This window comes from Diadema antillarum, unplaced genomic scaffold (assembly GCF_040938485.1).
Source record: "Diadema antillarum isolate AM-2024a unplaced genomic scaffold, OU_Dant_1.0 seq00000637_RagTag, whole genome shotgun sequence".
NCBI lineage: Eukaryota > Metazoa > Echinodermata > Echinoidea > Diadematoida > Diadematidae > Diadema > Diadema antillarum.
In genome coordinates, this window is record NW_027271554.1 from 210,985 (window position 1) to 223,781 (window position 12,797).

A 12,797-nucleotide genomic window follows, 5' to 3' on the forward strand; every position below is an offset into this window, starting at 1 on the left:
TAGGATGGAGATAAAAACGAATTCTCCATTACAGTCTGATGAAAATGATGAAAAACTATTTAAAAAATCACATAGAACCCGACAAGAAATCATGTGGCGGAGACGATACGCTGAAACACCACATATGCCCTTTTGAACGCAATTGCCTAACCTTGACATTATTCCTCTTAGCTGAAAAACGTATCTGTTAGCCAAATAACAGCAGCAAATCGAACTTCACAGCAAGCATCAAACAACAAGAACAATAATCGTGAAAGAAAAATATCAAAATGATCATTTTACGAACCCATTTCGTACACCCATCTCTGTAGTGTCTAATATTTCAGACCGGCCACAACCTCTCAAAGCTGGTGCAGAATGAAAATAGTCTTCTTAGCTCTGCTTTCGATATGGGCCCTATTACTTATGTATTACTTATGGGGTTCAGGGAGTATATCAATGTGACTGCTACATTGCTTGCCTCTCTGCTTTTCATCGTGATCGATGTCGCGTGTCCATGGCCAGTCTATTGAGGGTGAGCCGATGCAAGGGCAAGTTTTTTCCCCCTTTTTTTGTGTGTAATGGTGAGTACAATCACACGTATTAATCTAACAGGACGGTATGATGATCTTTTACTTTAAGTGTGTGCGTTTGTAATTGTGTGTGTGTGTGTGCGTGTGTGTGTGGGTGCATGTGTTCGTGTAGTAGTGTTTATGCTTGTTCCTCAATACCACAACTGTAAAATACGTGGTTATGACCAAGTGTGTTTCTTTTTGTTTCTCTGTTTTGTATCACCGTGTTTAATGTGGGTTCGCGTCAGGATCTGTACCAAATTACTGTGTACTATCTAGCCATGCATCATCACGGGTTCAAATTGGAATGGTTCGATTAATTGGTTTCAAATCGTTGCGAGAGTAAAAATGAGTGCATCCGGAGTTCCGCCATTTCGCGAAGCAAGATTGTGAATTATTTGTTTTACAAAAGAATGGCGCATCTACAAGGAAAACCGAACGCACAGGGGCAAAAATAAATTTATTTCCCAGTCAATCAATATCAGTGCAGAAATTTGTCAAAAGAATGCACCGTAACATGGGTCAACTTTGAATACAAAAATAGAATTATAGAGCTCTAAAAATTTATAGAATCATAGCTTATTAAAACAAAGCAGCATAGCGTAGACACTGCAATGACTAGAATAGTTCTGTCTTTTTTAACGTTTGGGGCTACTTTTATAGTGTGAACTTAGGGAGTGATAGATCAGCCCCACGAGTCTCGTAACAACCTTTCTGATAGTACAGTACCTACAAGGTTCGAAAACGTAATGTTTCAATAACTTTACTGTAGTGCTGGTCACAAACGCCGCCACGAGATGGCGTTGTGCTAAAAATGCGATTTGTCACACTTTTGACAACATGGACTTTTTCGTGAATCTTAACATGGAGTTTGTTATTCATTCAATAATTGGAAAGACCCACGCGGCGTTTTGAAAGAAAAGCCGCAGATCGGGCCAAAGTGAGAGTACGCTTGATTGCCCCGTAGCATCAACGGGCTGTTTTAGAGGTCCTCCGCTCAAAGCGCCGATGAACGGTGGCGCCGCGGTTTCGCCGCACAATGTAATCTGTCAAGGCGCCCGAACTATACACAACACAGTTCAGACGAACACACACACACATGCGCGCACACACACGCACACACACACGCACACACACACACACACACACAATTTTGTGGAGAGTCAGCATTGCTGCCAAGATTCGTCTTTTATCGTGTTCTTAAAGGACAAGTTCACCATCATAGACATGTGGGTTGAGTGAATGCAATAATATTAGTAGCTCACATCAGTGTCAGTTTGAGGAAAATCGGACAATCCGTTCAAAAGTTATGAATTTTTGGAGTTTCTGCTCACTCAAGGCTGGATGAGAAGACTACTACAGCCTGTGATGTCACGTGGGTACAACAATATAAAGAAAGAATAAAGAAAATTCAACATATTTTCACTTTTCTCGCATAACAAAAGAACACTTGACTTCTCTCTTTCAGAAGGCAGGGGAATAATATTACCCTGATGATAATGTCAGTAACAAGTCGAAGAAATGTGCACTTTATTCAAAAAGTGTTGTGAAATATCTCTTTTTATTTTTTTTTTCTATATCGTTGTACGCATATGACGTCATACACTGTAGTAGTCTTCTCATCTAGCAGTGACTGCGCAAATACTTCAAAAAATTCATAACTTTTGAACGGATTGTCCGATTTTCCCCAAACTTTCACTGATGTGTTCTACATGTACTAATATTGTTGCATTCACTCAATCCACAATATGTATATGAAGGTGGACCTGTCCTTTAACTTTATTCACATATGAAGAGATCCATCCCAAGATGGGCTAATCAAGCGTCATTTCAAACATTTTAAAGTCCATCGAATTAGACATGCAGAGCGAAATGAAACCTTTCCAGTGATACCTCATTATTATACAACATAACAAGATTATTCTCGAAGTTATGATTAAAATCGTATAGCATTTACTTTTATTGTCTTTTTTAGCAGCTTAAATCGCAAATATCTCAACTTGACATGAATACAGTTTGCTCGTATTGCGATGAAACTCTTTAAAAATGTCGTCATTTCTCGAACTGTGTATTCAGAGGCTTCGACTTCCTTCTTCCAATTATTCACTCGTAACCAACAGGAGTCGATATTATGTCATGAGGCAGAAACATCTGCATTAAGCACCTAATAAATGTATTGTATTAATACTACATGTACATTGTTTTATCATTAGCAGAAATGACATCCACACTCGTGACTGCGGACTACTTAGACGCCGAGTTTCAGACACCTTTCCGTTGTAACGACGTTTATTCAAGTCAGCTTGAGATTGCACCAGATCTTGTCACTAGAGGGCGGTGTGGTAGTCAGCCCTACAGATCTCTTTGCATGGTACCTGTACTAGTTTAGTCCGCGGCATCCTGTTCTTGGCTTACGAAGAAGACGTGCAGTCAGGATTGGCTTCATCACAAGGTACAGTATTCGCATTTCCCCATCTCTCTCCCTCTCTATCTATCTATCTATCTGTCTATCTATCTATCTATATTTCTATCTATCTTTCTTTCTATCTATCTATCCCCCTCTTCCTTTTTCTCTATCCCTCCCTCCTTATTTTGCTTACTTGCCTTCCCCATCTCTCCCTTTCTCTCTCTTTATCTCACTTCCTATCTTTCACCCTCTCTCCAAGCTTCAAGAAACAGAAAGGAAGGGTAAAATAATGCATAAATGAAGAGTTTGTTCGCAAATACCGAAAAGTCCATATTTGTCAAATGGAGATATTTGCGATTAAAGGTCAAGAAACATAAAAGAGAATAAGAAAATTTTTGCTTCTTTTGACCATAACTTCAAAAATGTACCTTTATGGTAGTAACCAATATATCACTTAAAAGGTATTATTTTGTACTTTATGACAGAAACGGTACTTCAACATCTATAAAAATGGACTTATCGGTTTTTTGCGAACAAACTCTTCAAATGCATTCTGACATTAAAGGCATCATTTACCATTTGCAGATGAAACAAAAACCCACCATCAGTGCTTTAAAATAGTTCTAAAATGTGAGTTAGGGATAGAAACAACCACTGTAAAAATTTGAATGGGTAAAATGGGTAAAAAGTAAAATGGTATTGTTAGATATGCACAATGTGAACAATAGTTATAATAAAAATGTTTCCATACTAAACTGTCTACAGTTACGGTTTACTGAGAAAAATACAGATATCTCCTTATATTTTAGGCTTTATCGCAAAAAATTTATATGATAGGATGTTTTGTGGTACAACAGACCTACACATAATGCATTAAATGCCATATCTTGAAAAAAACGTAAATCACTGTTCCCAAAGGTAAACAGGACCTTTAAACGTTACAATGTATAAACTGTTTGAATTACTAAGATTTAGTTTACGAAACTGAAGAATGGATTTTACTACATTACGACGCTAAAGGTCGTTGCTTGCTCACATGCAATCATTAGCAAAAATATGAAGGTTTTTGTTGTTTTTTTGCTTTTTAATAAAAATATGAAAGCACACAACAATACTGATATGACAAGCAACAACATTATCTGTTTTGTATCACATTTTATTTTTATCATACATCATATCTTTAAGCAAGGCAGTCTTAGTATACTGTACAAGTATGCAAGAAATGCTTGGGGTATTAATATAAATACACGTTTCCAACTTGTCAACATCAGCATTCTTGGCAGAATCATGCATAATCATATGCATGTATGTACACAAAATATATACCTGTATTTATAACACCTCTACCTCTCTTCACCCAAGTTCTGATTTCATATTATATACATACATTATTTCTTTTTAAACAATTTTACACAAGGGTGTACAATATATATAAAAACAATACTGAACCACATAAACAGCACATAATCAATCATTCAGACACAATGCATGTAGCGTTTTCATGCCATGACAGTCTTAACAGAGAATTTCTTCAATTTATTCCTAGCATACTCATTTAGAAGTCACAAGAAAGTTGGCTGGTGCACATGTCCAAATCATCCACATCCTGGATAATAAACTAGCCTTTAGTACGCAAGGACTGAAGCATTCAAAATCTTGGTATTTCTTAAGTTGTAGTTGTTAATATCTAGTCTGATTGTGTAGGTAGCAACAGGTCAATTACAGAAGGAAACTTGTAATAATGTCTCCAACAACAATAAGGCCAATTTGTTCTCTAAAAATAAAGAACTTTTATCGATACTGTTACTTGCAGTGGGGCCTAAAAAATGCATGGAGCATAGCTTCCAGATGAAAGAAGTCTTTATTCTGTATCTGGCAACTAACTGATTTATGTAAATTGTCAAAGACACCAAACGAGCTCAATGGTGCCAAAGGAAGGCTTTGTGTATTTCTGACATTCTCCTCTCCTGTTGAGATCTATTATTTGATTTATACCATGAGGTGCCACGCCCCTCTGAAGTCCAATAAAATCATCATTAAGGTACAATCATTTATGAAAATACAATGAAACCATTACAGATACATGTTCTTTTAAGGACATGTTCACAAATTCTTTACACACTTGCATGTGCAGAGATCTTGCAAGTACTTAACCCAGCTCACAATTGTTATTCCAAAATGCAGGGGAACCTTGGTATAACAAGAACCTAAAAACTATAAATATTACCTTGTCATATCAGGGCACACAAAACAAAGACACAAAGAGTTCAAACCTGCAAAAGTCACCCAGATATATTATAAAGAGGGTTCTGTCCTCTGCAATCTCCTCAAACAAAGTTCTACTGCACACCTGTTTGGACATACGTTTATGCAATGCCATTCAGTGCCTTTTAACTGCTCCAAATTCCAGCATTTCTCGTTCCTATCAAGCACACGTAAATACGCACATGCATTTCATCAAACTGGGTCAGTAAACAATCATAAGAATCTACATGCTCACTGCTCTGCAAAATCTTTACCAACTTTTCTTTAGCACAAGAATGTCAACATACTACGTGTTTACACATTATCGCCAAGCATGTCTATGTTTTTTCTGTAGCACATTTACCCCTTGCTTCAGGTTTGTTTTATTTTAGCACTACATTTGATCCATACCATTGACCACTTCAAAAGAAACTTGATCCTCAGCAGTTTTTTGTAAAGTTTGTTCAGGCAAAAAAAGAAAAAAAAAAGTCTCTTTTCTCATTTCAAATGAAAATTTGAATATGAAAGTATGAAAACAATGATCTTGTATCACATTATAAAAGCGTTGCATTTGTCCATATATGTGTGTTGAATCAAAGCAATTATCCCTGCAACTGACCACTCATATCTCATTATAAAGCAATAAGTAATAAATACACAAATAAATTAAAGATCATTTTGCTGTTCAATATCTATGTACCTTTCCACCTATGGATAGCAAAATAAGCAACTTCCTGAAAAAGAAAAAAAAAATACAATTGAATGTACTTGTACTTACAATGCCAAGTAACTCACTTCTGCATGTGATATAGTAATAAACAGAAAGAAAAAATTAATCTAAATGGCTGGAAGATAACCCTTCTTATTTGTTTGGTTTTGTTTCCTACAAAATACCAAAATGGGCAAAGGTACATCAGTTAGCATGTAGTGTAAAGTCTTTCAAAATATAGACATCTTGGGCCTTTTTTTTTTCTTTCAAAACAATATACTGCACAAGCAATATGTATCTGCCACAAAAAATCATAACTTTTACAGAGTGGTTCAAATTTCATCTGGTTCATTTTCCCCTTTCTTCTACTCTACATTCCTTGACTGGAAGACTGCTCATTGACATGTGTCTGTGTCCAAAATTTATGAAAAAATTTGTTGAAAGAATCATCACTCACAATTGAGACTATGCATTGTTCTAGTTCCACTTTTGATCTGCACTTGATCAAACACATCATCTTAATCGTTTATTTTTTGTTATGATTATGCACTTTATGGTAAATGTATGATTTCATCACCTCCATTGTTCTACAAGAAAAGAATTAGGTAAAAATGCCAGGAAATATAACATTTATCCTTGTTCACATCGTTCATGGTAACTTTTTCTATGTCTAGTTAAATACAAAAATCAAATATGAGATATAACTTGTAACATGCTTATCAAAACTTCAATTCATATATTTACCTCATTGAGTCTTTCTTATTTCTTTTCTTTACCTGGCAATATGGCAATGTTCAGCACCACTCAAACATATATTTCTTCATTTATATAGTGTAATATTCAGCAAAATGTTACAACTTTCTTTCACATGAAAAAAAAAAGAGACATGTGGAAAAGCTTCTCAGTGTGAAAGTATGTTAAAAAATGCTTGCACATTCACTATCTTTTTGTTTTCCTCCAACAGAAATTGAATGAAGTGTTATTTGCATTTGACAGAAGATATGAGGTTAGCTAAATATACGTATTACATGTGCGTGATAAAAACAAAAGATTCATTTTCTAGGGGCATACAAGGGTCCTTTATAAACAACCTTGTCTATCAAGCTTTTGAAAATTGACAAGCTTTTGAAAATTGACCTTGTATGCTCTTGGCAGAAAAATGCATGAATGAAGTTAACTATTGTTTGTTCTGAATTCCTTTTTTTTTATGGAAAGGACTCACTTGTGGCAGTTTTAAACATATCGCCATTGCATTTGAAATATGCTTTTCAAAATGATCTGTCTGGAACATCAACACACTTCCTGAATGCACAATGGGAAAAAACCCAAGAGGAATGTCAGACAAAATTACAGATGTAGGAGTAAATGCTGTTCTCTAGTGACAGTGAAATAAACAAGACCTTGGTTTGTGCCGAAATGTAACCACTACATATATAGCAAGGTATCATTCACACGCATCGTTTACACTTGTAAAGTAAACACAAACACATGCCCTTAATCATTACACTTCACGCACCTAGGCCCAAATTCACAAAAGTGGTTTAAATTTAGACCATGATTTATGCAAATTTCTCCTGGGTAAATATGCATGAAAGATCATGTACGCTAACAGACGTTCAATAACCAAACGCGCATTGATACACGTAGATCAAAGGTATGCCTATGGTGTTTCACACTTATCTTTATAATACATGAACTAGAATTTAAACCATGGTCTAAATCTAAACCACCTTCATGAATTTGAGCCCTAAATTATATTCCGGCAGAAATGGACTGTGTAGCCTTCATATATAGTACATGCACAAATGTGTATCTTTCGAAACAACAATTCGGTTTCTTGCGAACACGGAAGTACTAAAGACTGGACCATGACTGGAATGTCGTCATTGAAGACATATTAAAAAACAGTGCATCTGTGACTCAAATTCACAAACGGACTAGCTGGACACCGACTGGCCAAATAAACAGCCATCTGGCTGAGCCCAGTACCTTGATGAAAATAAAATATGACTGACTGACTGACTGACTGACTGACTGAATGAATGAATGAATGAATGAATAAATGAATGAATGAATGAATGAACACACTCATATCGCAGATGAAGGATTTATTATACAAAGGGAACAAGTGTGAGTCCAACGGAAGAAAGAAATATAGACGACGGTCTCCAGAAATCATATCAGCAGATCGAAGCTGAAGCACGTATGCCATGCTCTGATGTGGGACAGACGATTATACCTCTTAAACTTGACATCAAACCTTATCTCAAAGGTATGTCGTTATTCTATGACTGAACCTGCATACATATAACAAAGACTCCACAGAATGTGTTAGTGAAACACACATCAAATATAACTTACTAAATAAAATAAGCAAACAGAAAAAAAATATAATAAACACAGGTCAGGGGAACTAAGCGTACAATATATACAAAAAAAAAATGAAGTTTGGATTAATGAGGAAGCTATCAGTTTAGTGCTGCTTGATATAACTCTACTATGTACATCACAAATTGGATCTGAATATTTACAATGTAAGAAGTGCGGACACAGGCACATTGAGATATTGAGTTACTATTGGTGGATAGGAAGGGTCAGTAATGAGGTTTCCTCCGCTGCTAAAGTGGTCCTCTGTTACAAGGCTTGTGGGTACAGGGGGATGATCTCGGATGGGCAGAGAAGCGATTCCACTACGCTGCGATTTCGACGTCACGCGCCTCCGCATTCCCCGCATTATTGTTCTCCTTCTGCGACACTTTCTGGTCCTTTGGCGCCATTTCTTCCGCCTGGGGTTGTGCGGGGGTTTCTGGCGCGGGTTCTGGCACTGGTTCTGGCGTGGGTTCTGGTGCAGGTTCTGATGCAGGGTCCACCTTCGGCTCTGCCGTGGGTTCTGTCGCGGGTTCTGCCGGGGGTTCTGACGTCGCCTGTGCCGATGCAGCTTCTGACTCTCTCTCTGCCCCGTCCCCATCGGCCTGGGGGAGCGCTGCAGTCTCATTTGCAGATTTCTCTGCCTCATTACCACCATCACCACCCCCACTCGGCAATGGGCTCTCCCGGACCTCGGCACTATTGCTGTTGTTCTCATTAGGTGACTGGGCTCTTCCAACACTTCCCGCGGGGGAGGGAGGGGCACTTTCCTCCTTGTTAGTTACGTTGGCTAGGCTTGGGTTGCTCTTGCTGGTGACAGGGGTTCGCTTGCTGTAGAAACCGGACGGTTCATCATTCTGGAATTAAAAGATAGCAACATCTTTAATCATAGATTTATACTTTTTGACAGTTGCGGGAATACATGAATGAATTTAAAACTTTGTTCACAAGCTATTAAAGTTGATGAGTTGGGTATTTAAAAATTCAATCATAATAAAGAAGTAGTCACATGCGTGTTAGTGTAAACACTAGAACCTGTTTTAATAGTTGATTAAGTTTAAAGAAGACAAAAATTATTGAATTATAAATTTGGGTACTATATAATCTTGTTTAGCATTCGTCAAAATAAGAATATTTACTGTTGAGGATATTTATGAAAAAGAAAGAACAATTAATATATGGTGCGGTTCAATGCCATCATTACTGGTTGTATGGATTTTCGAGAACTTTTAGCACATCTTAATCATGAAACCATGCTGCAGCAGCTTACCGTAATAGTACACTTTTATATTTCCACATACTGTAAAAGTCAAATAATACCCATATCATGCTAGAAAGCTTCGAACTATAGATTGGCAAGAATGTGTTTCTTCCTCCTAAATTTTTGAAAAAAAAAATGTATTACTCATTTTTAGAAGTACATTTAGGGGTTAAATTACATCTACATAATATCTCAAGGCACTTGACTGTGCAAAGCATAACAAAACTGAGGTATCATCAAAGTTCTATATCTTTGAAACTTACAATGCAAGTATAAAACAAACCCAAATAAAGTGCAACTGTATTCAAATCTGAGGGATATCCACGCCAAACAACTCTATGATCATAGAGGGGTACTTCAAACATAATATTTGTGAATAGCAGAATGCACAAAAGCATACTACAATGTATGACAAATAATCTTCAGCATTCATGAACAACACACACACACACATACAAAAAACATACAAACACATGTGCAGATACAAACGTGCACAATCACATTAAAAAAATCATTAAGTGTAATGTATAGGTGAAGCCACTTCAAAGTTGATGGTGTGACTCTGGTTAATAAAATTGCAAACTTCATTTTGTCTTGGTGTCGTAGTGACTGTCCATTCACCCTCAGAACAAACTTTGTTGACCACCAGCCATCCGAGCCACCAAATGGCCTGTGCGATCTGATGACGGCCGGCTTTCTAATTCTTTCACAGGCAAATCAGTAGGTGACAGATACCACTATACGAAGCACGCCAAACATACGGTGAAGAAATCAGCACTGCTGCCGGCGCCTGAAATAACTTCGCTAGTAACAAAAAACTCTGGCTCCGTCGAACAAAACAAGTAACAATTAGTCAATCAAATCTTGATGTTAGGTAACTCAACTGTAACATATCTGTTTTATTTAACAAAAAAAAAAATCAACTCCTATAATTTGATGATAACAAAAAAATACTCTGGACTCCTTCTGCACATTCAGGTGTTAGTTTATGTAAAAGTATCACTGCACAAACACATTCTGATTAAAGAAAGGGGTTTGTTAACGATAGGACCATGGCACACGGTACTGTCACACTCTTCTCTCACCTATATTATCTGTCAAGAAAGTATTGGGCTATTGGGAAGAAAGGGGTAAGGACAAACACGAGAACGTAAACCTCACATGAATATTGCAACATAGGAAACATGAACAGAATGTAAACAAGGCCACTCCAATACTTGCTACTTATAGTGAACAAGGGAAGGCACTACACATGTACTTTCCTTTTCGCAAGGGCAAATGATCCTAATCACTGACCTGACCATATTTGGGATGTTGATGAGAAAAAAGAATTTTTCAAAGTGATTTGCCTCGGCTATAGTTTCCCTTTCGAAAGCAGTATAGTTCTTCACTAACATCTGCTTGTTGGCAATGACAAATAAAAGCTGTACAAAGAGGGAGTGAATATAATTATTCCTCTACTTTAAATATCTTATCATCCATATTAATTGCAAATCCAACAGAAACAAACTATGCTCTGAAAAGCTTTAATGCCAGTAATTTCTGCCTAGATTAAACATATCTGCAACAGCTTATTTACTAAACATTGAATTTGAGAATCTAAACAACTGTCAAGAAAATGATAGGACATCTGGAGAACAAAAGTTGTGATACATTATGAGTTGTTTAGCTGCAATCTTGTCATAAATGATTTAATTTACTGCCAAAACTGTCTTTTCAGGTTTGACCTTTGTAAGAATGTATGCAATAAATATCAATTACATGATACTAAATTGATCTTTATCAGAAATCAGAAATATTGAGAAGAAAATAACAATCTCCAATCCTCATAACAAGAAAATAAGAAAGTGATACAGACATTAGGATGAGTTTACAAAGTTCCCTGGAAATTGTGTGCTCCCACTGTAAATAGGGAGCTTTAGATTTTAGACGTGCATACATTCAAAGGGAAAAAAAACATGATCTGAGTGTGTGCTGAAGCGTGCGTCAACTTGACCCGCGCTACTGCGCATGCTCAGATCATGTTTTTTTCCCTTTGAACGTCCGCGCGTCTAAAATCTAAAGCTCCCTAATACCACTCTAAAAGACAGCTGAAGTGTGAAATAGAATTCAAAATATTTCCTATTTAATAGAATAAACAGTCTTCTGTACAAGGCCGTATCAAAGAGTATGTGCATGTCCACTGTTGATTTCTTGACTAATCTACTCATGCAATAGCTAATAATGAGATCACAAGGAGAAAGGGAAAAATGGTATTAGGTGTGGAAGGGGTCACAGATTACAAATTTTCTTTTCTGTGTTTGTATTTAAGGAGTTTAGAGATGTATTTGTGGTTAGCAATTTCTTTATTTCTCAAATTCCTTGCTGGATTAATTCATGCTATGAACTATAAAAAGGATGAATGAACGAACTAACTAAACATACTGAAGTGCAAACCATGCGGTTTCGGGCATGCTGGTTGGGGAAGTAGAATGCAAACAATGTAAGATTATACCTCAACCATGAATGGGGAGAATTTCTATTGCACTTGTTGAGTTCGCCCTGCAGTTAAGGTTGTTTCACCTGGGCAGTGGGGAGGTAAGCACAGCAAAATACTATGGCAAGAAGGTTCTAGAACAAATTCCATGGTCTCCAAGGTTGCTTTTCATGTGAGGGTTTTTGTATGTGTGTTTGCCTACATGTGTTTGGGTAGACATGTGTATGTTTGTGTGTTTATTTGCCTGTATGTATGTGTGATACCATCTAAGACAACTCCCTGAACAATACTAGTGTACAGAATATCCCAAAGCATTTTAATGCCTCTCATATTTACTTTTGTATATATTGTTTTCTTTTGTATTTTGTGTGCTTCTTACCAATATAACCTTTCAGTATGTTTGCTTGTGTTCACAGCAATGTTTCACAAGAACACAAATCAAATTGCCTCACATACACCGGTGTACTGTAACTCTAAACTTGTTTCAAATCAACCTCTGTTGTTGTTGAATACTGTTTGTCTTAGTTTGGTGAATTAGCCTATGCAGTCAGTAATGATCCTTTTGTTCTTGATACAGTTATCACCATCCCAAAATTTATCCGTCTACAGTTCTTCAAATCATTGATATCTTGTAGGATACACTTGCAGGAGAGTGACATATGTGTGTGAATCGGTGAGTTATGAATGTTCATCATGACTTTGTATTCCTTTGTTGTTGTAGTTGTACAGGTCAAGCATGTCTGATTTTTCAAAGTGTCTTTGTGCGAATAGTGTTGGCCAAA

At 36.8% G+C, this 12,797-nt stretch overlaps 1 protein-coding gene across 1 annotated transcript in view; it reads right to left on the reverse strand.

Moving 5' to 3' along the window:
- Positions 1-12,103, reverse strand: part of LOC139736342 (uncharacterized) — a 34,819-nt gene extending 22,716 nt beyond the window's left edge. Inside the window, exons 1-2 of the mRNA XM_071647098.1 lie at positions 12,034-12,103; positions 8,606-9,135 (exon numbers count right to left, since the gene is read on the reverse strand). Coding sequence (XP_071503199.1) covers positions 8,606-9,135; positions 12,034-12,042 — 539 coding nt within the window. The 5' untranslated portion in view covers positions 12,043-12,103. The remainder of the gene's footprint in view (positions 1-8,605; positions 9,136-12,033) is intronic.
- Between the last annotated feature and the right edge of the window lie 694 nt (positions 12,104-12,797).